At 46.7% G+C, this 26,527-nt stretch overlaps 1 protein-coding gene across 1 annotated transcript in view; it reads right to left on the reverse strand.

Moving 5' to 3' along the window:
- Positions 1-6,917: 6,917 nt before the first annotated feature.
- LOC143923343 (guanylate-binding protein 1-like) overlaps positions 6,918-26,527 on the reverse strand; it is a 64,739-nt gene continuing 45,129 nt past the window's right edge. Inside the window, exons 9-11 of the mRNA XM_077446955.1 lie at positions 25,681-25,783; positions 24,672-24,865; positions 6,918-7,423 (exon numbers count right to left, since the gene is read on the reverse strand). Of these exons, the coding sequence (XP_077303081.1) occupies positions 7,208-7,423; positions 24,672-24,865; positions 25,681-25,783 (513 nt within the window). The 3' untranslated portion in view covers positions 6,918-7,207. The remainder of the gene's footprint in view (positions 7,424-24,671; positions 24,866-25,680; positions 25,784-26,527) is intronic.

Below are 26,527 nucleotides of genomic sequence, written 5' to 3' on the forward strand. Positions count from 1 at the left end.
CAACCCTGGCCGTTGGATGTCTGGGTCTGCGGGCGGGGGGCTTATCGGAATCCGAGAGCCCCCTTTAATAAGGGGGCCCCCAGATACCGGCCCCCCACCCTATGTGAATGAGTATGGGGTACAATGTACCCCTATCCATTCACCTGGTGAAAAAAGTATAAATAAAACACAACACAACACAAGGTTTTAAAATAATTTATTGCACAGCTTCGGTGGTCTTCCGTCTTGGGGGGTCTTCTCGCCAGACTTCTCTGATATCTTCTGCTAGCTCTTTTACTAGCGGAGGAGCCTGGCTTTCTTCTTCATCGCCGCCGCCCAGGGGTCTTGTCCCCCTCTTCGGGGGTCTTGTCCCCCTCTTCAGTTCTTCTTGCCGGGCCCCCGCTTTCTTCTTCCAGCTCTTTTACTAGCGGTGGCCCGGTCTTCTGTCGCCGCTGTCGCTGCCTTCTCTTCTTCTTCTTCGAGATGTTGACTCGATGCTCTCTCTGGCCGCAATGACAGGGATGCATTGTGTGGCGACTTATATAGGGACAATGGGCTTCTCCAGTGATGACCCTTGGGTCCTCCTATGTCCTCTCTCACTGAGCATCATTCAACCCACTTCCCTGGATGCCCAGATCATGGACCTGCTCCCTGGGGTTGTATTATCACGTCACTCTGAATTCATAGAGAAACATTGCAGAAAGTAGTGAAGACACAGATATATGAATGTCCTTCTGAACAACATTCATGATCTCCCACCATCAGGGGCGTAACTATAGGGGGTGCAGCAGTCGTGACCGCAACTGGGCCCTGTGATGCAGGGGGCCCATGCAGCAGCATAGGCAGCTAGGCGTACCAGTGCACCATGCACACGGGTGCCTGGAGGTGGAGGGTGACTAGCAGAGCTCCATGCTCGATTATCGCACTCGCTGCTCTTTAGTTGTGCATTCCCCACAAGACCTGTGTCCTATGCCGGCTCCTCAGAGTACCCCTCTCCTGCTCCATGCATTGCCGCTCGGTCCGATGTTTGTTCTCCCCAGCCAGAGTCCCGCCCCCCCCCCGAGTCCGGCCCACACTGCACTGCATACTTCTCCCGGGTAAACAAACTTTAAGCACACAGATGCAGTGCAGCCCTATGAGAGCCCCCCGGAGGACACTGCAGGCTTGTCTGCCAGCCCCCCTCCTCCCCCGTCATACACAGATGATGAAAGGTCTTTCTGGGAGATATGCTGATCGCCCATCCAGCACACTGGATGGAACCCAGGCCAACATGGATGAGTGAGTCCGCGGCCTACAGCTTGGTCATGGGTGAGAGGACCCCATCCCCCACACACCATTACATACCCCCTCCATCTCCCCCTGGGGACAGGGGCCCCTTCTCACGTGGGGACAGGGACCCCCATCTCCCCTGGGGACAAGGACCCCTTCTCACCTGGGGGCAGTAACTTCATCTGCCCTGGAGAAAAGGACCTCATCTCTTCTGGGGACGGGGACCCCATCCTGCCTAGGGACAGTCCCCCAATGGGGCACCTAAAAATTAAAAAAAAAATAATAAAAAAAAACTACTGATACCAGTGGTGGAACTACAGGGCTCACAAAGGTCATACCTGTGACCACGCCCTGGAGTTCCACCGCCGGACTCTGAGGGAAGGGCCCTGGCTAAGGTTCAGGGGGGCCCTTCATGGTTTCTTGCATCGGGGCCCTGAAGGTTCTAGTTACGCCACTGCCCACCATCATCACAGGGAAAAGAAGACCTTGGGACATCACAGGCCAGAATAGTTCTGAACTGTTAAAGAAAACCTGTGCATAGAGAACCATGTTGGCTGCCATTTCCCTTACCAAAAACATTAAATAATGATTTATCCCATGTAATACTAATCCAGGGGATTCAGTGATTTCTGAGGCACTGACCTTAGAACACATACAGTATGTGGATCAGGAGATTCGGCATGGACTGGTCTGACATCAGTTGAGAGAAGTGTGATTGCTGCCAGTGAGTTAGTGTACTGAAAAAGGAATGAATTTTTGTTTTACTGTACAGCGCAGTGGTGTCGCTAGGGGGTGACTTTTGGGGCTATAGACCCGAATCTGAGGCCCATAGCCCAGAGTCTCTGGGGGGTCCCCAAGGGGAGGGGAGACTCTCTGGGGACCCTGATGTAAGTGTGGAGCTCTCTGGAGACCCTGATGCAAGGAGGAGGCTCTCTGGGGACCCTGATTTTAAGGGGGAGGCTTTCTGGGACCCTGATTTAAGGGGGAGGCTTTCTGGGGACCCTGATTTAAGGGGTGGCTCTCTGGGGACCCTAATATAAGGTGGCTCTCTAGGAACCCTGATGTAAGTGGGGGGCTCTCTGGGGACCTTGATGCAAGGGGAGGCTCTCTGGGGATCCTAATGTAAGTGGGGGGCTCTCTGGGCACCCTGATGCAAGGGGGGCTCTCTGGGAACCCTGATGTAAGGGGGGGCTCTCTGGGAACCCTGATGTAAGGGGGACTGTCTGGGCACCCTAATGGAAGGGGGCGCTCTCTGGGGAACCTAATGTAAGTGGGGGGCTCTCTGGGCACCCTGATACAAGGGGGAGGCTCTCTGGGAATCCTGATGTAAGGGGGGCTCTCTGGGCACCCTGATGTAAGTGGGGGGCTCTCTGGAGACCCTGATGCAAGGAGGAGGCTCTCTGGGGACCCTGATTTTAAGGGGGCGGCTCTCTGGGGTCCCTGATTTAAGGGGGAGGCTTTCTGGGGACCCTGATTTAAGGGGCGGCTCTCTGGGGACCCTAATATAAGGGGGCTCTCTGGGAACCCTGATGTAAATTGAGGGCTCTCTTGGGACCTTGATGCAAGGGGAGGCTCTCTGGGGATCCTAATGTAAGTGGGGGGCTCCCTGGGGATCTTAATGTAAGTTGGGGACTCTCTGGGCACCCTGATGTAAGTGGGGGGCTCTCTGGAGACCCTGATGCAAGGAGGAGGCTCTCTGGGGACCCTGATTTTAAGGGGGCGGCTCTCTGGGGTCCCTGATTTAAGGGGGAGGCTTTCTGGGGACCCTGATTTAAGGGGCGGCTCTCTGGGGACCCTAATATAAGGGGGCTCTCTGGGAACCCTGATGTAAATTGAGGGCTCTCTTGGGACCTTGATGCAAGGGGAGGCTCTCTGGGGATCCTAATGTAAGTGGGGGGCTCCCTGGGGATCTTAATGTAAGTTGGGGACTCTCTGGGCACCCTGATGCAAGGGGGAGGCTCTCTGGGAACGTGATGTAAGGGGGGGCTCTCTGGGAACCCTGATGTAAGGGGGGGGCTCTCTGGGCACCCTGATGCAAGGGGGAGGCTCTCTGGGGACCCTAATGTAAGTGGGGGCTCTCTGGGCAACCTGATGCAAGGGGGAGGCTTTCTGGGAACCCTGATGTAAGTGGGGGGCTCTCTGGGGACCTTGATGCAAGGGGGAGGCTCTCTGGGGACCCTGATGTAAGTGGGGGGGCCCTTTGGGGATATATACACACGTATATTGCTGTATATATATGTGTATGCCTGCCCAAGCGTATGACTTTCTTTACTGCACTGCTATGGGCTCTAGCCTCAGATCTTTTGTAGACCCAGTAACACCCCCTGGTACAGGGCATCCAGAAAGTATTCACAGCGCTTCACTTTTTCCACATTTTGTTTTGTTACAGCCTTATTAAAAAATGGATTCAATTCATTATTTTCCTCACAATTCTACAAACAATACCCCATAATGACAAAGTCAAAGAAGTTTGTTTGAAATTTTTGCAAATTTATTATTAAAAAATCACATGTACATACTGTAAGTATCACAGCCTTTGCCATGACAGAATTGAACTCAGATGCATCCAGTTTCCACTGATCATACTTGAGATGTTTCTAAAACTTTATTGGAGTCCACCTGTGGTAAATTCAGTTGATTGGACATGATTTGGAAAGGCACACACCTGTCTATATAAGGTCACACAGATAACAGTGCATGTCAGAGCACAAACCAAGCCATGACATCCAAGGTATTATCTGTAGACCCCCGAGACAGGATTATATGGAGGCACAGATCTGGGGAAGGGTACAGAAAAATGTCTGCAGTGTTGAAGGTCCCAATGAGCACAGTGGCCTCCATCATCCATATATGGAAGAAGTTTGGAACCACCAGGACTCTTCCTAGAGCGGGCCGCCCAGCCACACTGAACAATCGGGGGAGAAGTGGCCTTAGTCAGGCAGGTGAGCAAGAACCCGATGGTCACTCTGACAGCATTTCTCTATGGAGAGAGGAGAATCTTCCAGAAGAACAACCATCTCTGCAGCACTCCACCAATCAGGCCAGACGGAAGCCACTCCTCAGTAAAAAGCATATGACAACCCACCTGGAATTTGCCAAAAGGAAACATAATTCTCTGGTCTGAAGAAACAAAGATTGAACTCTTTGGTCTGAATGGCAAACGCCATGTCTGAAGGAAACCAGGCACCGCTCATCACCTGGCCAATACCATCCCTATAGTGAAGCATAGTGGTGGTAGCGTCATGCTGTGGGGATGCTTTTCCGCGACAGGAACTGGGAGACTAGTCAGGATTGAGGGAAAGATGAGTACAGCAATGTACAGAGACATCCTTGATGAAAACCTGCTCCAGAGCTCTCTGGACCTCAGACTGGGGAGAAGGTTCATCTTCCAACAGGACAATGACCCTAAGCTCACAGCCAAGATAACAAAGGCGTGGCTACGGGACAACTCTGTAAATGTCCTTGAGTGGTCCAGCCAGAGCCCGGACTTCAACCCAATTGAACATATCTGGGGAGATCTGAAAATGGCTGTACACCGACGCTCCCCATCCAACCTGATGGAGCTTGAGAGGTCCTGCAAAGAAGAATGGGAGAAACTGCCCAAAATAGGTGTGCCGAGCTTGTAGCATCATACTCACCATACATCATACTCAACAAGACTTGAGGCTGTAATTGGTGCCAAAGGAGCTTCACCAAAGTACTGAGCAAAGGCTGTAATACTTATGTACATGGGAGGAGCCTGTGATACTTATGGACATGGGAGGAGCCTGTGATACTTATGGACATGGGAGGAGCCTGTGATACTTATTTACATGGGAGGAGCCTGTGATACTTATGTACGTGGGAGGAGCCTGTGATACTTATGTACATGGGAGGAGTCAGTGATACTTATGTACATGGGAGGAGCCTGTGATACTTATGTACATGGGAGGAGCCTGTGATACTTATGTACGTGGGAGGAGCCTGTGATACTTATGTACGTGGGAGGAGCCTGTGATACTTATGTACATGGAAGGAGCCTGTGATACTTATGTACATGGGAGGAGCCTGTGATACTTATGTACGTGGGAGGAGCCTGTGATACTTATGTACATGGAAGGAGCCTGTGATACTTATGTACATGGGAGGAGCCTGTGATACTTATGTACATGGGAGGAGACTGTGATACTTATGGACATGGGAGGAGCCTGTGATACTTATGTACGTGGGAGGAGCCTGTGATACGTATGTACATGGGAGCAGTCAGTGATACTTATGAACATTGGGAGGAGCCTGTGATACTTATGTACGTGGGAGGAGCCTGTGATACTTATTTACATGGAAGGAGCCTGTGATACTTATGTACATGGGAGGAGCCTGTGATAATTATGAACATTCTAATTTCATACTGTTTCTGTTGCTCATTTCCAGTGCAAGCAGATGTTATTTCCCTGAGGAAGCCAATGGTTTGGCGAAACATGTAGGAGCTGATATCTCAAATTGCGCGCTTATATAAGATCTGTGCCTGTTTTTTCCTGTTTGCTTTACAAAATTGTAATTTTATCTGCTAAGTACCTCTTTGTGCCAACCCTTGTCTGTGTGTCATTGTCCTTTTTAGTTGTTTTTGTAATGTGTATTTAAATAAAATATATCGTTTAATGTTTTTAAATATTTTAAATTTTAAATATTTTAAATATTAAAATATTTTAAATATTTTAAATTTTAAATATATTGTTTGTAATGTTTTTTTTTTACATAATTGTGTCCCTGTAGTTTTTGGCACCGCTATAATCCCCTTCCTCATCTTTTTCCTTCCCTATATAAATTTAAAATATTTAAAAACATTTATATAACGATATATTTTATTTAAATACACATTACAAAAACAACTAAAAGGACAATGACACACAGACAAGGGTTGGTACAAAGAAGTACTTAGCAGATACATTTAAATTTTGTTAAGCAAACAGGAAAACACAGGCACAGATCTTATATAAGCCAGCGATTAGAGATATCAGCTCCTACATGCTTCGCCAAACCATTGGCTTCCTCAGGGAAATAATATCTGCTTGCACGCGAAATGAGTGACAGAAACAGTATGAAATTAGAATACATACTCCAATTTAATCCATATTTAAATTAAACTTATGTTTTCTGTTTTAATTGGAGTATGTATTCTAATTTCATACTGTTTCTGTCACTCATTTTGCTTGCAAGCAGATATTATTTCCCTGAGGAAGCCAATGGTTTGGTGAAACATGTAGGATTTTATCTGCTAAGTACCTCTTTGAGCCAACCCTTGTCTGTGTGTCATTGTCCTTTTTAGTTGTTTTTGTAATGTGTATTTAAATAAAATATATCGTTTAATGTTTTTAAATATTTTAAATTTTAAATATTTAAAATTTTAAAATATTTAAAATTTTAAATATATCGTTTGTAATGTTTTGTTTTTTTAACATAATTGTGTCCCTGTAGTTTTTGGCACCTCTATAATCCCCTTCCTCATCTTTTTCCTTCCCTGTATAAATGATTTAAATCAAACAAATCTTTTTTTTGTGGGGGGGGGGGGGGGGGAAGATACGACACATGTAAATGAGATGTTGTAAATTATATATTGTTTTAAATCGATTTGTTTGCTATAAAAATCAATAAAAATGTGGATTATAAAAAAAAAAATCAAACAAGTCTGATTGTTTTGATTATTATTATTTATTCATTTTTTTTTTTAAATCATTGATTTTTATCCACCCTGATCTGAATACGATGTTTCAGGTTCATTGGCATACATTGATTCAATAACTGCCAATCAGAGTGTTCTAAAAATATTACTGTGGAAGAAAATGAAATGTGTTTTTCTACATTAGAGCAATCGAATGAGTAGGAGTCTGACAGTGGTGACCAAGGTCTGTCCATCCTTTCCTGGCCCCCACTGTCAGAGGTCCTATCGGACAATTCTGTAGAGTTAAGGTTAGAGAATGATTCAGATGCTTCTAAATACAATTATCCTAATCAAAAACATAACAAGAAGAAGTGACATGCTAAGAATTACTACAGCGTTTTCCTGGAAAAATTTTGCTATTTGTTGTAGTACTGCAGGGTCTTTCAGTGCCGTCTTCTCTCTGGACAAAGAACCAATTTGTTTCTCGTAGGTTTTGACATAAAAGTTAAAGCCACCCGACATGTACATGTTCCGCTCCTGGATAAAAGAAAAAAACGTTTGTCACGTCATATACATGGAGCGATACATCAGACATCCAACACAGTACATTTTACAGAAGAATGTATTTATAAAGCTGAACACCAGACAGGTAAATATTTATACGTGAATGGTCTGATCTGCAAAGTATTTAAGCCCTTGTACACACGGGTCGGACATTCCGACAACCAAATCCGTCGGATTTTGTCCGAAACTGTTGCATACACACAGTCAGACAAAGTTGTCAGAAAATCCGATCGTACTTAACGTGATGACATAATTTCGTTAAGACGGGACTACGTTCAGGCTAGTAGCCAATAGCTTTGGTGTAGGAGTTTGATCTGAGCATGCGTGGCACTTTGTCCGATCGGAATTCTCTACACATGATCGGATCACGTTGTCGGAAAATTTTATAGCCCAGCTGGAAAACTTGGTCCGTCGGATACTCCGATGGAAACAGTCCGATGGAGCCCACACACTGTCGGATTATCCGACAACGCGGTCCTATCGGACATTTTCCATCGGAATGTCCGACCATGTGTACAAGGGCTAAGAATTCTATTCAACCAGTCTTGTGCTCCTAACACCACCTCTCATACAGTAAAGTCTGAACTCTGGTCCTTCTTGCTGTCTAAACTGCAATTAAGCAATATAACCTGGCATGGAACCCACCCCAGCCTGTGATTGGACAGGGAAGAATAATAAGATTATCCTTCTGATCTCTTCTCTTGTAAAGGACACTTCCAGTGTATTAGATTGACTTCATTGTGCCCCCCCCCCCACCCCGTGCCTTTCTCCACCTTCCAGTCATGTGGCGGTTGCATCCCTCACTGCCCGCTGTCATCTTCTTTCTGGCTACTTCTGGGTGCCATGTTTTTGGCCACTTTAAACAACATGTGCCCCCCCCACCGTCCCACCTGTCCCAAACCATACCAGGCCTTATGCCCTTAAAGCGGGGTTCCACCCTAAAGTGGAACTTCCACTCATCGGAACCCCCCCCCTCCGGTGTCACAGTTGGCACCTTTTAGGGGGGTGCAGATACCTGTCTAAGACAGGTATCTGCACCCAGCATCCTCTGGGACTGTGACATCATAATGGGTGGGGACATCATCCGGTGATGTCCCTATATAAGTCGCCGCATGCCGCTTCTCTGTCATTGTGACCGGAGAGAGAGACGAGGCAAAATCTCCAGAAGAGAAGAACAGAAGAACAGAGGAGAAGAACAGAAGGCCAGAAGACAGCGGCGACAGAAGACCGGGCCACCGCTTGTATAAGAGCTAGAAGAAGGCACGGTGGCCCAGCAAGAAGAACCGAAGAGGGGGGACAAGACCCCCGAAGAGGGGGGCAAGACCCCCGAAGACGGAAGAAGAGGGCGGCGGCAAAGAAGAAAGACAGGCTCCTCCGCTAGTGAAAGAGCTAGCAGAAGATAGTGGAGGAGTCCAGCGAGAAGAGCCCCGAAGACGGAAGAAGACCCCTGGAGCTGTGCAATAAACTATTTTAACCCTTGTGTGTTGTGTTTTTTTTTTTTTTACTTTTTTTCACAGGTGAATGGGTAGGGGTACATTGTTAAAGGGGGCTCCCGGATTCCGATAAGCTCCCCACCCGCAGACCCCGACAACCAATGGCCAGGGTTGTCGGGAAGAGGCCCTTGTCCTCATCAACATGGGGACAAGGTGCTTTGGGGTGGGGGGGCCACGCGGCCCCCCCCTTCCCCAAGGCACCCCCCATGTTGAGGGCACACGGCCTGGTATGGCTCAGGAGGGGGGGCGCTCGCTTGTCCCCACCCCTTTTCCTGGCCGGCCGGGTAGCGTGCTCAGATAAGGGTCTGATATGGACGCGTAGGGATTCCCTTTTAAGTCCATACCAGGTGACGGGGCCAGCAACGCCTCCTTCGCTCGCCCCGGCTACCTGGAGATGCGCTCAAAATGAGCGGACTTTTCTCTAGGCGGGAAAAGTCCATTCATTTCAAAAGTACGGTGGACTGGCACACACACGGCCGGATTGTCCGCCGAAATGCGAGTCCGGCAGACAGTTTGGAGTGCAAAAATACTTTCTTAGTCCGCCGGACTTTTGGGTAAAAAAAAGTCCGCCGGAGCCCACACAGTAGTCTACCGGACTTTTCCACCTGATTGTTTGATCGTGTGTACTAGGTATTAGAGAACCTTAGTGAACAAACAGCATCGTGAAGGTCAAGGAACACACCAGACAGGTCAGGGATAAAGTTGTGGAAAAGTGTAAAGCAGGGTTGGGTTCTAAAAAAATATCTCAAGCTTTGAACATTTCACGGAGCTCTGTTCAATCCATCATCAGAAAATGGAAAGAGTATGGCACAACTGCAAACCTACCAAGACATGGCCGTCCACCTAAACTGACCGGGCCGGGCAAGGAGAGCATTCATCAGAGAAGCAGCCAAGAGGTCCATGGTAACTCTTAAGGCCACGTACACACGGGCGGACTGTTCGCCCAACCTTGTCCGCTGAACAGTGTTTGGGCGGACAGTCCGCTCGTGTGTGGGGCTTCAGCGGACAGTTTCAGCGGACAGTTGGACGAACAAAGCTTTTTGGAAATTCCGAAAAACTGTCCGCTGAAACAAGGTTTCAGCGGACTGTTCGCTCGTGTGTAGGCTTGTTCGGCCAACTAAGTCTCGCGCATGCTCAGAAAGGATTTCCACGTCGGAAGGTTGCATTGCAGTGTATTGGACGTCGAAATTTTCGTCCCGTCGTACGTGCCGAAACGTCATCGCGCACGGTTTCAGCGGACTGTTCGTTCGTCGTGTGTGGGCATGTCCGTCCATGCTAAGTTTGAGCGGACTGTCCGCCGAAACTGTTGGACGGACAAAGTTGGGCGAACAGTCCGCGCGTGTGTACGCGGCCTGAAGGAGATGCAGAGATCCACAGCTCAGTGGGGAGAATCTGTCCACAGGATTTTTATTATTAATATGCCGCGTACAAACGAGCGGACTTTCTGGCAGAAAAGGTCCGATGGAATCATTCCTTCGGACATTTCGATCGTGTGCGGTCTTCACCTGACTTTTTCTTTCTAAAATTCTGACGGACCTAGAAATAGAACATGTTTCAAATCATTCAGCCAGAACCAGTTTCTATCGAGAAAACCGTTCGTCTGTGTGCTGTTCCGACGGACCAAAAATGATGCAAGGGCAGCTATTGGCTACTGGCTATTGAACTTCCTTTTTCTAGTCCCATCGTACATCATGGCATTCTAAACGATCATACTTTGGTGTAATCATGTGTAGGCAAGTCCGTTTCAGTGGAACTCCGTCGGAACTCTGTCGGAAAGTCCTTCAGAGTTCAATCCGACGAGAAGTCCGCTCGTGTGTACGCGGCATAAGTCGTGCTCTCCACAAATCTGGCCTTTATGTAAGAGTGACAAGAAGAAAACCATTGGTAAAAGAAAATCATAAGAAGTCCTGTTTGCAGTTTATAAGAAGCCATGTGGGAAACACAGCAAACATGTGGAAGAAGGTGATCTGGTCAGATGAGACCAAAATGAAACTTTTTGGCCTAAAAGCAAAACGCTATGTGTGGGGGGGAAAACACACTGCTTTTCTTCAACAGGGACAGGGAAGCTGGTCAGAGTTGATGGGAAGATGGATGGAGCCAAATACAGGACAATCTTAGAATAAAATCTGTTAAGCCCCGTACACACGAGCGGACTTTTAAACATCCAAAGTCCGACGGAATGATTCCGTCAGACTATTCGATCGTGTGTGGGCTGCAACGGACTTTTGATTCGCAAAAGTCTGACGGACTTTAGAATATGGAACATGCTTCAAATTTTTCCGACGGAACTCCGCCGGACCCGGTCCCTCCGAAAAATTTGCTCGTGTGTGTGCTATTCCGACGGACTAAAACCTACGCTAGGGCAGCTATTGGCTACTGGCTATGAACTTCCTTATTCAAGTCCAGTCGTACGTCATCACGTTCGAATCTGTCGGAGTTTGGTGTGATTGTGTGTGGCCAAGTCCGCTCAGTCGAAAAGTCCGTCAGAACTCTGTCGGAATTCCGGCAGAACTCCGTCGGTGTACGCGGCATTAGAGTCTGTAAAAGACAAGACCGGGGCGGAGGTTCCCCTTCCAGCAGGACAACCCTAAACATACAACCAGAGCTACAATGGAATGGTTTACATCAAAGCATATTCATGTATTAGAATGGCCCAGTCACAGACCAGACCTAAATCCAATTGATAATCTGTGGCAAGGCTTTAAAATTGCTGTTCACAGACGCTCTCCATCCAATCTGACAGAGCTTTAGATATTTTGCAAAGAAGAATCGGCAGAAATGTCCCTCTCTAGATGTGCAAAGCTGGTACAAAAAGACTTGCCGCTGTAATTGCAGTGAAAGGGGGTTCTACAAAGTATTGACTCCAGGGGGCTCCATACAAATGTACCCCCCACACTTTTCACATTATTATTTGTCAAAGAAAACCATTTATGATTTCCCTTCCATTTCACAATTATGTGCCACTTTGTGTTGGTCTATCACATAAAATCCCAATAAAATACATTTACGTTTTTGGTTGTAACATGACAAAGTGTGGAACATTTCAAGGTGTACTTTTTCAAGGCATTGCAACTATGTAACTATTGTCCCCTTGCTTGCTAGGACAGTGTCTATGGAGGGACAACATACAGGCAAACAGTAAGGCCGCGTACACACAAGAGGATTGTCCGCCCAACTTAGTCCGCTGAAACGTGTTTCAGCGGACAATCCGCTCGTGTGTGGGCTTCAGCGGACTTTTTCAGCGGACAGTCTGGCGGACAAAGTCTTTCGGAATTTCCGTAATTTTGTCCGTCCAAACTTGGTTTCAGCGGACAGTCCGCTCGTGAGTAGGCAAGTTGGACGGACTAAGTATGGCGCATGCTCAGAAAGGATTTCCAAGGCCGAAGGTTGCATTGCAGTGTATTGGACGTTGTATTTCTAGTCCCGTCGTACGTGCTGTATACGTCATCGCGCAAGCTTTCAGCGGACTGTCTGTTCATCGTGTGTGGTCAAGTCTGTTCATTCAAAAGTTGGACGGAATGTCTGTCGGATTGTCTGACGAACTAAGTTGGGCGGACAATCCTCTCGTGTGTACGCGGCCTTACTCTCTATGGAACCTTCAAATAGTTTCACGTTGCTCCCTCTTGTCCAACACTCCATCAGCAAATGTTCTACCAACAAATATTTTTCACATCAGTCTCTTTAATCATTTTGTTTACTGCTGGTATTTTCAATACAGCTGACCTGCCCAACAGTGCTCCAGAGTTCCTCTCATACACACCCTCTGTATGAGGCAATCCAGCACTGTGAGACAACTTTCCACACTAACACCAAACATTGTGTAGCGCTGGAATTTTTGACGTGTAATGCTATATAGTAAGACAATGCTACTAAATTGGTATTTCACTCCCTCTAGTGGTATGTAATGTGAATGAGACTTGTTTATTTTTCACATAAGAGCATGAAGGAAAGCCTATACAGGAAGTGACTTAATTATTCTGGAAAAGGACTTAATTACCCACAGTGCCTCACCTACCTACCCATGAACCCTAGGTGACTGAACTGCATGATGGGTAGGAGATAAAAGGCACAGCGTGGCCATCTTCTGTCTCTTCTTGCTGGGATGTGTGGCCTGCCTGCAGGGATCTGTGTGGGAGTTTCCGAAGGGCGTGGCCTGTTCGGTGAAGAAGAAGTGGATGCCACTAGAGAGTGTCCTGCCACAGTGTGCTGGATAAGCAGTGTAATTGGGTCGGAGGATCCAGAATGCCTGACGAAGCCAAACAAGGGTCACGGTCATCTTGGGGAGTGGTGCAGCGTGACGGAGCTGACTGGCAGCAGGACTGAGACCACCGGAGTGGAGGCATATAATTATCAAGGCTTGGTGTGGTGAGAGGGCTGTTGCCCAGAATTTATACAAAGTACTTAACACACTATAGACTAGTCATTACAGTGCTGCTGGGACCTGCAGTCACACAGAACAGTTATTTCCAATTAGACTGTGCGCAATCAGGCCTCAAAGCCTGTACTTCACTAGGAACTCACTGACAATAGAGGTGCATTCTCAAGAAATTAAGTTATAAGTGCATCGCATAATTGGAGTTGCTGTTGTTCACTATCTTACGTTACATTACCATTTGCAAACCCTATGGAATACAAATACTGCAGTATAATAGCTAGCTGAAGAAAGAAGACAAGAGACTATACCGATCACTGGGAGACCTTGCGTTTCAGTTACAAGAAAAGGGACTGTATTACATCTTAAGGTAATCTTCGAGCAGTTATACTGTCTGTGTTGTATTGTCTAATAACTTTGCATAGTTGTCTTGTGAGCTTGCTGGAAGTGGGAAGGTGCCCAGATCCAAGATCTTATCACTCTGAGCATTAGTCCCACTTGGAGACGCGCCTGCAGGGGTCGTTTAGGTAACCCTTGAGTGATAGCCATTTTACATATACTCATCTCAGTAGTGTGTCAAACTTGTGTGCCAATACAGTTCTTCTACTTATTGTTTAAACCTGCTTCAGCAAACTCATATTTTACTTTAAGTACAATTGAGGCTTGTTCATTCTCCTAGCAGGTGGAGCAGCTGATACCCAGGTAACAACAAAGGTATAATGTACGTAAATTGTTATTATTGAGTAGGGATGAGCTTCCTGTTCGAGTCGAACGTACGTTCGACTCGAACATTGGCTGTTCGTCCGTTCAGCGAAATCCGAACACTTGGTCCGTTCGCGTCAAAATTCGTGTGGCGCGCACGGCCCACAATGCACTGCGATGGCGCAGTGCATTGCTGGCTCATGATTGGCCAAGCATGCACTGTGACCCCGCATGCTTGGCCAATCGCAGCGCCAGCAGCGAGGAGAGCCATGATTGGCCACAGGCATCCTGCCTGTGGCCAATCATAGCTCAGGCTGTGTAGTGCACGCCCCACACTATATAAGGCCGCCATTGAGGCGGCCTCGTGTAGTGTGTTGGCATCTGAAGCAGTGGGTGTTCTGTGTACCTTCAACACAGTTACACACCGATCGTTTTTGGCTGATTTCCTATCTTGCTGTTGTGTAGTGGTTATTGTCTGTGCCCTGACCGCAGTATACACCGCTATATTCACCTCACCTATATAGCTAGTGATCTAGCTTTAATAATAGAGCTTGCAGTCAGTAGTGTTAGGAGATAGTGCGTGCTGTCTGCGTGCTCTGTACCCAGTACATACCGCTATATCCACCTACATAGCTGTTCTCTATTTGAGCCCAATTGCCATCTGCAGGAGTTATTGGAAGTTGTGTGTGCCTCCAGCACAGCACAGTATACATCTGTATATACCCCTTTATCTCTGCTGTTTTCTGGTTATTGTCTGCATGCCCTGACCGCAGTATACACCGCGATATTCACCTCACCTATATAGCTATATAATCGTTATATATAATCGTTCACAGCACGGCGCTCCAGCGCCCACCAAGAGTCACTTTGAGGGCTTACAATGTTGTGGCAAAACCAACACCTTGTTCCGCCATTTCTGCAGAGCATATAGGGCAGGCCCCTACTTTCAAACATCCAACTTACAAACATCTCCTACTTGCAATCGGAAGGAGACAACAGCAAGTGAGATGAAAAAAGATGGACGACAAAACAAATTATACAGGGGTGATAACCCTTCCCTATGTTTTCCAAAAAGCTTAAAAATAGTTTTTTTTGACTGGAGCTACACTTTAAAAATGTACCAGTTGAAAATTACAAACAGATTCTACTTAACACAACAAACCTACACAGTCCCTGTCTTGTTTGCACCGCCTGTATACAGCTGTTCTGAGTATATCGGGCCTGGGGGCCACATGCATTTCCTTTTTTTAATATGGGTACGGGGTTCCCCTTAATATGCGTACAAGACCCAAATAGGCTGGTAATGGGCAGGGAGGGCTACCCATGCCATTTTTCTCAATGATTTTCAACCATATTGCAGGAACCAGATATAACATTAAAACCGCAAGAGGGGGCGTGGCTTGGTGCCTGAAGAAGATGGACGCTTAAATCTCTTCTCCCGCTCCCAGAGGTCCAGCATTCTTTCGCTACGACACCCTACCTAACTATCATGGGGAGTACACAGCAGAATATCCCCCCGGTGAGCTCCAGACCACCCAGGAGCCAAGATCCCTCGCTGGCCCAGCACATACCTGAGATATTCAGGGCCAGATCCCGAGGCACCGCGCAGGACCCACAGGCCACAGCGCATGAGGCCCCACAAGCGAGCAGGCCCGCGCACAGATCACGGAGCCGCAGCCCTCCGGCCCCTGCCGCTGCCCCACCGACGTCCCAGGCTCTGAGCATTGCGGATCTACGGGCAGTAGCGGCGGACATCAAATCCACACTTTCGGCGGCCATCTCTGAACTCAGAGCGGACTTCCATGCGATGGCTATACGAGTGGAAGAAGTGGAGGAAACACAGGCCCGCCAAGAATCCGCACTCTGCCACGTTCAGCAGGTCTCGGAATCACATGCGGTTCACCTCAGAGAAATTAACCGTCATTTGGAGGACCTCGACAACCGCGGGAGACGCCGCAATCTGCGGGTGAGAGGCCTCCCAGAATCTTTTGATGCACCTCAATTGTCCCAGGAAGTGTCCCTCATCCTCAACAACTTGCTCGACAGACCACTGGACACAGTGATTGCCTTCAAGCGCATTCACAGAGCTCTTCGCCCCAGGGGAAGGGAAACTGACCCGCCGAGAGATGTGATATGCTGCCTCACGGACTTTCTTGTGAAGGAAGAGATAATGAGAAAAGCGAGAGAGAGAGGCAGAATACTACACCATGGCGCTGAGATTAAAATCTTCCAGGACCTGTCCTCCATCACTCTACAACGGAGGCGAGAACTGAAGCCACTACTAGATGTCCTCCGGTCTAGAGCTATACCCTACCGTTGGAAGTATCCATTCTGCCTGTCAGCTTCAGCCAACGGTCACACCGTAAATCTCCGAGTACCTGAGGATTTGGATCACTTCTGTACCGTCCTCAACCTGCCTTCAGTGGATGTCTCGGACTGGTACAGTGACTTTCGACTACCCACCGTACACAGGGCTACCTCCATGGATGGTATCCACGAAGCCGGTAATTTCAACATCGGCCGCCGTCGAAGATCACATCCGCTACCAAATTCCCCACGTCCCTCGGGCAACCTTCGAAACCAGAGCCCTTCGGCTTCTCCGGACTATAGGAGACAAAGGCGTTCGTAAGATACCTCCGGAAGATACCAGGCTTGACGCAAACCTACTCTGCTTTACCTGAACTCCTACGGTTCCCTTGGCATTCGTCGTTACATTTGACAGAGCGGATCACTCACGTTCTCCTCTCCGAAGGTACCCACGACTACTCGGCTTCCGCATGAGAATACATCGCCTCCACGAACATTTTACTTACAGATTCTCCGAACGATCCTCCCTGATTTTTCCGACAGGATCGGTGAGTAAGCCTCTTTACTCCCCACCGGTATCCTGACCCCAACGATCAGAACACTTTGATGCGTCCCCCGATCTTCGCAATATATCCGTTCGGTCAGCCCCACATCGAGGAGGTAATGAACACTATACGATGATCTTGGGAGACTATCCGACTATCATTAGTGACCGTATGCCGGTTCTGTCGGACGTACCGCCGCCACGACCATCTTGCCCTATTTCTCACTACTTCATCTCCCTCATTACTCCTCCTCTCTGGTGTTCCACTTTATCATCCCTTCGTTAGTGGCCCTGAGGTATTCGGTCTCTCTCCCCCCCACGCACCACGGACCCTAGCGTGTCCTTGGATACAAACATATTTAACCCATCCTATGCAGGAACATATGCTTTGGAACCGGGCAATTCATGCCACGGCACCTCTCTCTGAGAACCTAACCTTCCGGCTCTCTTATTTTGGGGAAGGCTCTGTCTCACAGCCTCCCACCTCATTACAAGTGACCGAATGCCTCTGAGCCACATTTTGCATACCCTGTGTTGACTCTTTTATCTTTCTCCTCCTTTGATATATTTACACTATGAAAGTTTTCTGCAGTTTTGTTTCTGGTTTAATGTTCTTTTTTTTTTTTCTACGATGCAACTAAGTGAAGCAGGTGCGATGAGGAGACTACAGTTACTTAGTATAGATTAATTCTGTAATTGTAATACGCTGTTTAAAAATCTCAATGTTTTATCTGGAGGCAGCTACATTTGCAGGCTTTACGATCACCTCACTCTGCTCAAATTGTCTGCTGCACGACACCATCCCACGACCCTACTGTTAAAATGCATTTACTGCCCAGCTGAACACCAAACGGTGGCAACCTCTTCCCGCACACATGTTAACCCCACCTACCTACATACCCGGAACCCATGCTGGTTTCTCTGACCTGTTGGACCGTGACCAGTTGAGCATCCACTATCAACATACTCTCCGTGGCCGCACTTTCTCAATGGAGACCTTTCCCCCTGGTAATCCCAGGGGTTTACAACTTACCATATAAGTGCTGAACTTTAGTACATTAGACCTTTATACCCTTTCTCCACTGTCATATGACTCTACCTTCACTGTCCCCACTTCCTATAATCTGATGACAATGTCTTCACCACTGCCTCCTCTGCAGTATCCACTTTATGTGCACTGGGCAGTCGTGTATTTTAACTTCTTGACCTCACGGGAACAGGGACACCAAACTGACTCGACTTCGACACCGATCACCCCCACCCACAGGGCTCTTTATTTAAGATACCCCTGACCCAAACTGGAAAAATATTTCTGTCGGGTGTAACTAGTCAAGTTACTCCGACCCCGGTTATTGTATATATTTTTCCAGCTGTGTACTTCTCGGAATACACAGTTGGGCCCACCCTAGCTCCAAGCGGAGCACCCTAATACACCTCTCCCTCCTTCCTCGCCTTTCCCTCCACTTCTCACTGCCTTCCCCCCCCTACTGTTTTCCGCTGTTCTCCGACGCAGTCTCACTGTGCTCAGATACCAGTACCCTTTAACAGGGGAAGATATTGGTCCGCTACAATGACCCCTCCCCATATTACTTCCGTCCACCCTACGCTCAAAATTGTTTCCTTAAACGCAAAGAGTCTAAATATCCCGGAAAAAATAAAACGGACGCTGATCCATATGAAAAGTTTGAAAGCAGATATAATATTTCTACAAGAGACGCATTTTAGCACCCAAAACACACCGAAACTCTCCAACATCTACTATCCACACGGCTACCATGCAACAACACCAAATTCTAAATCCAAAGGCGTATCAATATTGCTATCAAAACACGTTCCCATTCAAGTCTCAGATACTCTAGCTGATGAACAGGGTAGATACATCTTCCTCAAAGGCACATGGCATAACAAACCGATAACTCTCGCCAATATTTACAGCCCCAACAAGGCACAGGTACCTTTCTTCCGAGAAGTCTTCACTAATCTACTTGACTTTCAGTCAGGAATACTACTACTAGGTGGTGACTTTAATGCTCCGTTAAACCCACTCATAGACACCTCAACAGGTACTTCTCACCTTCCATACAGCGCCCTTCGACAAATAAAACTGATCCTCCAAAAGCTTTCATTACACGATACCTGGCGCACTATGCATCCTAAAGAGAAAGATTATACCTTTTTTTCTACACCCCATAACAAGTATTCAAGTCTTGACTACCTCTTCTTGACTCAACAGGACCTCTCCTACCTGACGACATCAAATATAGAACCAATGACCTTGTCAGATCACCATCCTATCTCTATCACACTAACACTCCCAGACCTACAGACACATGCACGAATTTGGCGACTAGACCCCTCTCTCCTTACAGACTCTTTACATACGACAGAACTGAGACAGTGCCTAATAGACTATTTTAAAGACAATGACACTACAGACACATCTAACATGAACCAGTGGGCTGCCCATAAATGTGTAATTAGAGGAAAGCTGATCTCCATGTCTGCTAAAATCAGAAAAGAAAAAAAAAATAATCTCCAAAAACTATTCGACAAACTGAAAATCCTAGAAGCAACTCACAAACAAACTCTAGCCTTGCAGACGCTTCTGGAACTACTAGAGGCCAGGTCTTCCATCAAGGAAGAACTGGGTAAATCCATTAGGAAAAACTACGCGCTTTCCCAAAAGCAATTCTATGAATTCGGTAATAAAAATAGTCGCCTTATGGCCAGGGCCCTTCACTCTAAACACACGAAATATACCGTACACAACCTTTGTTCTTCCTCAGGTGATATCTACACGAAAAACACAGAGATTGCCAGAGAATTTGAAAATTACTACACCAAATTGTACAACCTTGATGGGCCACATACACCCCACCACCCCTCCCAAACCAGGACCCGGGATGTTGCGACATTTCTGAGCAAATATTGTCCTCAAATCCCGCCAACAGAAGTACTTCAGGAAATGGATAGCCCTATCTCTCAATTGGAATGGGATACGGCACTCAAGCAAACTAAGTCTGGTAAAAGCCCGGGCCCGGACGGGCTGTCATCCATTTACTATAAAACCTTCTCTGATATTCTACAACTCCCTTTTAGGAAAGCCTTTAACTCCCTTTCCACCTCCAGTGAATTCAATACTGATATGCTTGGAGCGCACATTGTGGTGATCCCTAAGGAAGGCAAAGATCCCTCACAAGCTGCCAATTATAGGCCATTTCCCTATTGAATGTGGACATCAAAATTTTCGCGAAAATATTGGCCAATAGACTCCTTCCCGTGTTACCCACCCTCATTAAAAACGACCAGGTAGGGTTTGTCCCTGGCCGAGAAGCTAGGGACAATACCATTAAAGCTATTAACCTACATCACCTCATCTCCAGCACCAAACAAAAAGGTTTCTTCCTATCCCTAGATGCGGAGAAGGCATTCGACAGGGTGGCATGGGATTACATGCAAGCTGTCCTACAAACCATGGGCCTCGGTCCTAGATTAATTACTTTTATTCAATCACTCTATCGCAACCCCACTGCCAAAGTCAGAGTCAATAACACCCTGTCGAATGCCTTCCCCATACGCAATGGAACTAGACAGGGATGCCCTTTATCCCCCATCCTCTTCATACTTACCTTAGAACCACTTTTGAACAGTATACGCCAAAACCCTGACATAAAAGGTATCCAAACTAAAGTTAAGGAATACAAACTGGCTGCATTTGCTGATGACATTCTACTATTCCTAACACAGCCCCATACCACAATTCCGATCCTCCTGCAAGAATTTCGAAATTTCAACCAATTGTCCAACCTCAAGATAAATTTTACCAAGTCCTATGCCCTTAATATTTCCCTTCCCCCAGATGACGTAGCTCTCTGCAAAGCCAATTTTCCATTTCACTGGCAGGAAGATCACATCACCTACTTAGGTATAAAAATTACAACGGACCTGAAAGATCTTTACGTACAGAACTACTTAACCTTGCTAAGACAACTCACACTTGACCTGAAGCGTTGGGACAAACCAACTTTTTCCTGGTTTGGTAGAGCTGCAATATTGAAAATGAACGTACTCCCCAGAATCCTTTATACCCTACAAGCATTGCCGATACATCTCCCCCAAACTCTGTTCAGATCTTAGAGAAGCATGTGTACCAGATTCCTCTGGAGTTCCCGTAGACCCAGAATCAAATATGATCAATTATCCTTGCCCAAACATCTCGGTGGCATAGGACTCCCGGATCTCTCTAACTACCACAAGGCAGTACATTTGACAAGAATCATAGACTGGAATATTCACGCAAATAAAGACTGGGTACATCTAGAAGCCTTATTCATGTCCCTCCCACTTAGATCTCTACCATGGATCCAGTCCTCTCTCTGTATCCAGGAAATCAAAACGCACCCACTCCTAGCTCCAACCTTACGCTGTTTCAGAAAATTGTGCACACACTCCACCCTTTCTACCATCCCAGGACCATTGACGCCACTTAACCTGAACCCCGACTTCCAACCGGGTTTACACCAAACTTTTCTCCAATCACACTGGTCACAACCACAAATTTTAGTGCACCACTTCTACCAGAACGGATACCCACTGACACGAGAGCAAATAGCCTCCGTTATGCAAAAACCCCCTATACCAACCTGGACGTTCCAACAAATCACCCACTACCTGCAGTCCATAAGGAAGAAAACAGATTGCTCCCGTAAACTGACGCCCTATGAGACCCTATGCTCCTCGACTACACCCCTATCACATCTTATCTCCCAGACACACTTTCTACTGTTTCGGGATCACGACGCCGCGACTTCCAAATTTTGCTCCTCATGGGAGAAGGACCTAGACATCACTCTTACGACAGATGACTGGGAAACAGCCTTCTTCAATATCCACAAAGGCTCTATAAACGTATCCACTCAGGAGAACGGCTACAAAATACTCTCGAGATGGTATAGAACACCAGACAGACTGCACAAATGGGACCCCTCTATCCCGGAATGTTGCTGGCGGTGTCATCAACATAGAGGTACATTGCTTCACATTTGGTGGTCCTGCCCCCTGCTCCAACCTTTCTGGAGATCTATTCATAAGTTGATTAAAGACATTACGACCTATGATTTACCCTACACACCAGCCCAATTCCTGCTACACCACACTACTCTACCACAAACGTCCTATCACAAAACAATACTGATCCACCTGATCAATGCAGCCAAACAATGCATACCGACCCACTGGAAGTCTCAGACCGTCCCTTCTACTAAAGATTGGCTCCATAGAATACACAGAATTTCAGAAATGGAGGAATTAATCCACATAGCAAGAGATACCCCTGTTAAATATAACACAAAATGGGCGTGTTGGAAACACTTTAAAACTACAACCGAATATATCCGCATACAAAGTCAATTAGTTTGATTGACCGAACCTTGATTTGCCCTCTGCTGCTCACTCAGGCAATATCAATAAGACCCTTACACATCTAATCTATCCGGTTAACCGTACCATGATGGACCGTTTCTTATTTCTTTCCATTATTTATATGTCGCCAACTTTGGCCTGACTCATGCCACGAACGTCCTGCCCTAAAGCATGATAATGTACGTTTCTATATGCCCCATCTTTACCTCGGAGAACATCGGTGAACGGACCCTTGATCCCCCTCCTTCCCCACCCTTACAACCCCTCTGTCTTTCCCCTTCCCACCCATCCTATCCCCATTCCCCTTACGGGTACGATTTTATGCTCCATACATAGTATATAGCTGATACACCCCTCTCCATGCCACTAGTTGGGCCCTGCTCCCGGAAGATTATCTGATGAGAACCTTGCTCAGTTGGCCTTTCTGGTCCGCATGATATGGGTCGACAAGACCCCATTTTACGAGTATGTTTGTTATTTCCTGAATATGTGCTGTTATAAATGCAATACTAGACTTTATTTTACGTTGTAATATGCCTCGTATTATCTTTGTTCTATATGGGCCATACCAATATGTGTTCATTGTATTTTTCCCCATATATCTTTATGTATACTTACTGTTAATGTACCCCCTTCTTTATTCAATAAAAATCTTTGGAAAAAAAAAAAAAAAACATTAAAACCGCAAGCAGTTTTAAATGGTGTTATTTCCGTTTAATGTCATTTTGTGCAGGGACTGTTCTAAACACGGGAAACACGTGGCACTTCACAGGCATACTACAGACACCCCCCAGGCACCATATTTAAAGGAATATTTCACTTTTTTTTTCACTTTAATCGTCATTAAAATCAGTGCTCCCGCCAAAACGGCCATTTTTAAAACTTTTTTTTGCATTGGCCCATGTCCCCTGAGGCAGGAGTCAGGTCCCCAAACCCTTTTTAGGACAGCATCTTGCATATTAGCCGTTAAAATTAGCACTTTCCATTTCGCACGTTCGAGTCCCATAGACTTCAATGGGGTTCTAACGTTCGTAACGAACGTGGGGTCCGTTCAAAAGTTCTGGTGCAAACCGAACCGGGGGGTGTTCGGCTCATCCCTATTATTGAGTTGTTATTTGGTTCTTGGGTTACGCGCCAACATTTTTACACAGCTGTGTCAAGTGGGTTGAGCCAATTTATTGGGGGTGGGAAAGCAGAGTACAGGCCCAATCAATTACCAGCAGCTCCCCTGGGGGTAAGTGCTACAATTGTATTAAATGATTCCAACATTGGCTATTTCTGCACAGTACAGCCTGCAATATCCGGCTCCAATCAGATGTACCTGTGGTACAAGTTTTCCTATTGCAGGAGAGGACGGCAAGATATACACCGGCTGCACACTCCATGCTGCTAGCATTTCTTTAAGCATGGCTGTCATCACAAAACTCACCACATCATTTTCTCCTTTATGCATTGTGGGAAAATTATCTGCTGTGTGTTCACGCTCACTCTGACCTTCTGTCATGTTAAGGTTAATGTCTACAACAGCCAATGCACCTTGGCCTATAGCCAACCCCATCTCCTGGCACAGAAGCCAAAGTGTCCACCTCACTTTTACACACAGAAAGCTCACGCCCCCACATGGACATGGGGCAACATTGCAGCCTTCTTGGACTCTCCAATATCCCCTGAAGGCCACACAGGTTTCCTGTTGCCGTAGGTAACAGCAGACACTTTGGCACAAACATCTTCACTGTAGCTCCTCCTATTTACAAACAGACTTTCACTGGCTGCTAGGGGAGACCCCATTCTCCCCTCACTTTTCCAGCGCTTTCTAGATTGGATTGCCGCTTTGTAGTTGTCATAGTCATCTCAGTTATGAACCATCCAGCGGTACACTTCTCGGTACTCCTCTCTCTTCTTTTGTTTTTTCAGAGCTGTTTTTGACATGGATTTCTCAGTGGATGGAGGCTTCACACTTTGAGAAGGCTCTTCTTCATGGAGGTTATAACTAGTGACAGGCTTGTTCCGCCATATTGGTGGCCTGTATGCTTGAGCTGGTTTGCTCTCTTCTGCTGTTTTTTTTTCTCCAGGTACAGGCTGATAACTAATGAGCTTTGCAGGAAAGATTCCATCTGTAAATGGCTTCCAGGACACTTGGCACAATTCTGTATTGTCTGTTACATCATATTTATGTAATATTGAACCTGTGTAGTGCCAGATCTTATAACCATTTCCAACTGGCAACCTTGGAGAACATGTAGCAGTGACAATATTCTCCCCATTGGAGCACAAGGCTAGGTTGCATTAGAAGCTGTTGGCTTGGAAATACGTTTGTAATTTTTGATGTCCCAAACTTCCATTTGGCCTCTCAGGTTACCAAACCCAACTAGTAGTACTTACCATGGACTTGCTCTGGATTACACGGTCTAGTTTTTCCTCCCGCTTGCTGTTGTCATTCTTTGCCTTCTTCAGGAGTTTGGGGAGGTGCATAAAAATGCTTCTTTTCTTACTTTCCTCAATCACTCCATTATTTGACAGTTTCAGTTCTTTTAGCTTGTTCTCTCGTTTCCTAAGTTGTGTGTTTGGGTTGTCTCCTGTTAGTTGAAAGGAATAAAAAAAAAAGTAATTTGGATTTGATGTATTATGCTAGACCCAAGCAACCATTCTGCAGGTTAACTTAAAAGAAGATATAGATTCATGACGATACTACATAGTGCATCATTATCTATTGTTGTATTTGCATTGGGCATCGACACTTTCTAATAGGTCTCCATATCTGTATAACATCTGTTGTTTGAGTGGAGCGTTTAGCTCTAAGCCCTTGTACACACGGTCGGAGATTCCGACGGAATGCGTCCGATCAGACCGTTTTGTCGGATATTCTGACTGTGTGTGGTCTCCATCGGACTGTTTCCGTCGGAGTATCCGACGGACCAAGTTTTCCAACTTGTTGGTAAAATTTTCCGACAAAATGCTCTGATCGGACATACTCTGATCATGTGTACAGAATTCCGATCGGACAAAGTGCCACGCATGCTCAGATCAAATTCCTACATCAAAGCTATTGGCTACTAGCCTGAACATAGTCCCGTCATATCGAAATAACGTCATCACGTTCTGAACAATCGGACATTCTGTCAACTTTGTCCGACCGTGTGTATGCAATCGTTTCGGACAAAATTCAAAGGATTTGGATGTCGGAATGTCCAACCGTGTGTACAAGGGCTAAGACAACCTTCCTTGAGTAGATATTTGGCCAGGGACATTGGCCTCTGAAGGTTAGAGGAGTCTTAAGAATGGCTGAAGCCAATATCAAAAGATCATTGGTCAAAGGTAATTTTTTGTTGCTCTCTGAATTTTTTTTTTTTTTACTTTATATCACAAAATATCATTTTTCAAGATGATTTACCTTCTTGTTTCAACAGCAGCTCAGTCGGGGACTGGTTGGTCCTGCAGATGGAAATTCTGACAGTTTCTTTGGACTGTATGAATTCCAGAAGAATGGACTCTGCCTGTAAGATGTCGGAGAAGAGTGATAGTGAGTTATTGCAAATTCATAATTATCTATCATTGTACACCTTGAGGAGAGTTAGCCTGGGGCAGGGTTAAGAAGGGGTTAATTGAAGAGGGCAGGTACTTCCCCTTCAGACCTGCTTATTTTCAGCTGAGTTGAAAATGTCAGAGAGGAGAAGTGAGTTTGGAGAGAGATGGCTGTTGAGCTATTAAAGCTGAGAGGAGCTTGAAGCTGGAAGGACCCCTGTTACCTATGACTTGATCCTGCTGGGTGAGCTGCACTGAGTTGGAGATGGGACTAGAGGAAGGAGATGGGACTAGAGGAAAAGGACATGGGATGGATGAGATGGGACTGAAGGAGGAGGAGGACAAGGGATGGAGGAGATGGGACTGGAGAAAGAGGTGGGACTGGAGGAGAAGGTGGGACTGGAGAAGGAGGACAAAGGATGAAGGAGACGGGACGGCAGGAGAAGGAGGACCTGGGATGGAGGAGATGGGACTGGAGGAGAAAGAGGACAAGGGATAGAGGAGATTGGACTAGAAGAGAAAAAAGACATGGGATGGAGGAGAACATGGGATGGGGGGGGAGGGGCTGGAGAAGGAGGAAGACATAGAATGGAGGAGATGTGACTGGAGGAGTACATGGAGTGGACGGGATGATATTGTAGGATGGGGGATGGGACTGGAGGAGGACATGGAATAGAGGATATATTACGTTGTAAGAGCGTTAAAATAAAAGTGGG

The sequence above is a fragment of the Lithobates pipiens genome, unplaced genomic scaffold (assembly GCF_037356315.1).
Source record: "Lithobates pipiens isolate NorthernLeopardFrog02 unplaced genomic scaffold, aLitPip1_a1.2 Scaffold_22, whole genome shotgun sequence".
NCBI lineage: Eukaryota > Metazoa > Chordata > Amphibia > Anura > Ranidae > Lithobates > Lithobates pipiens.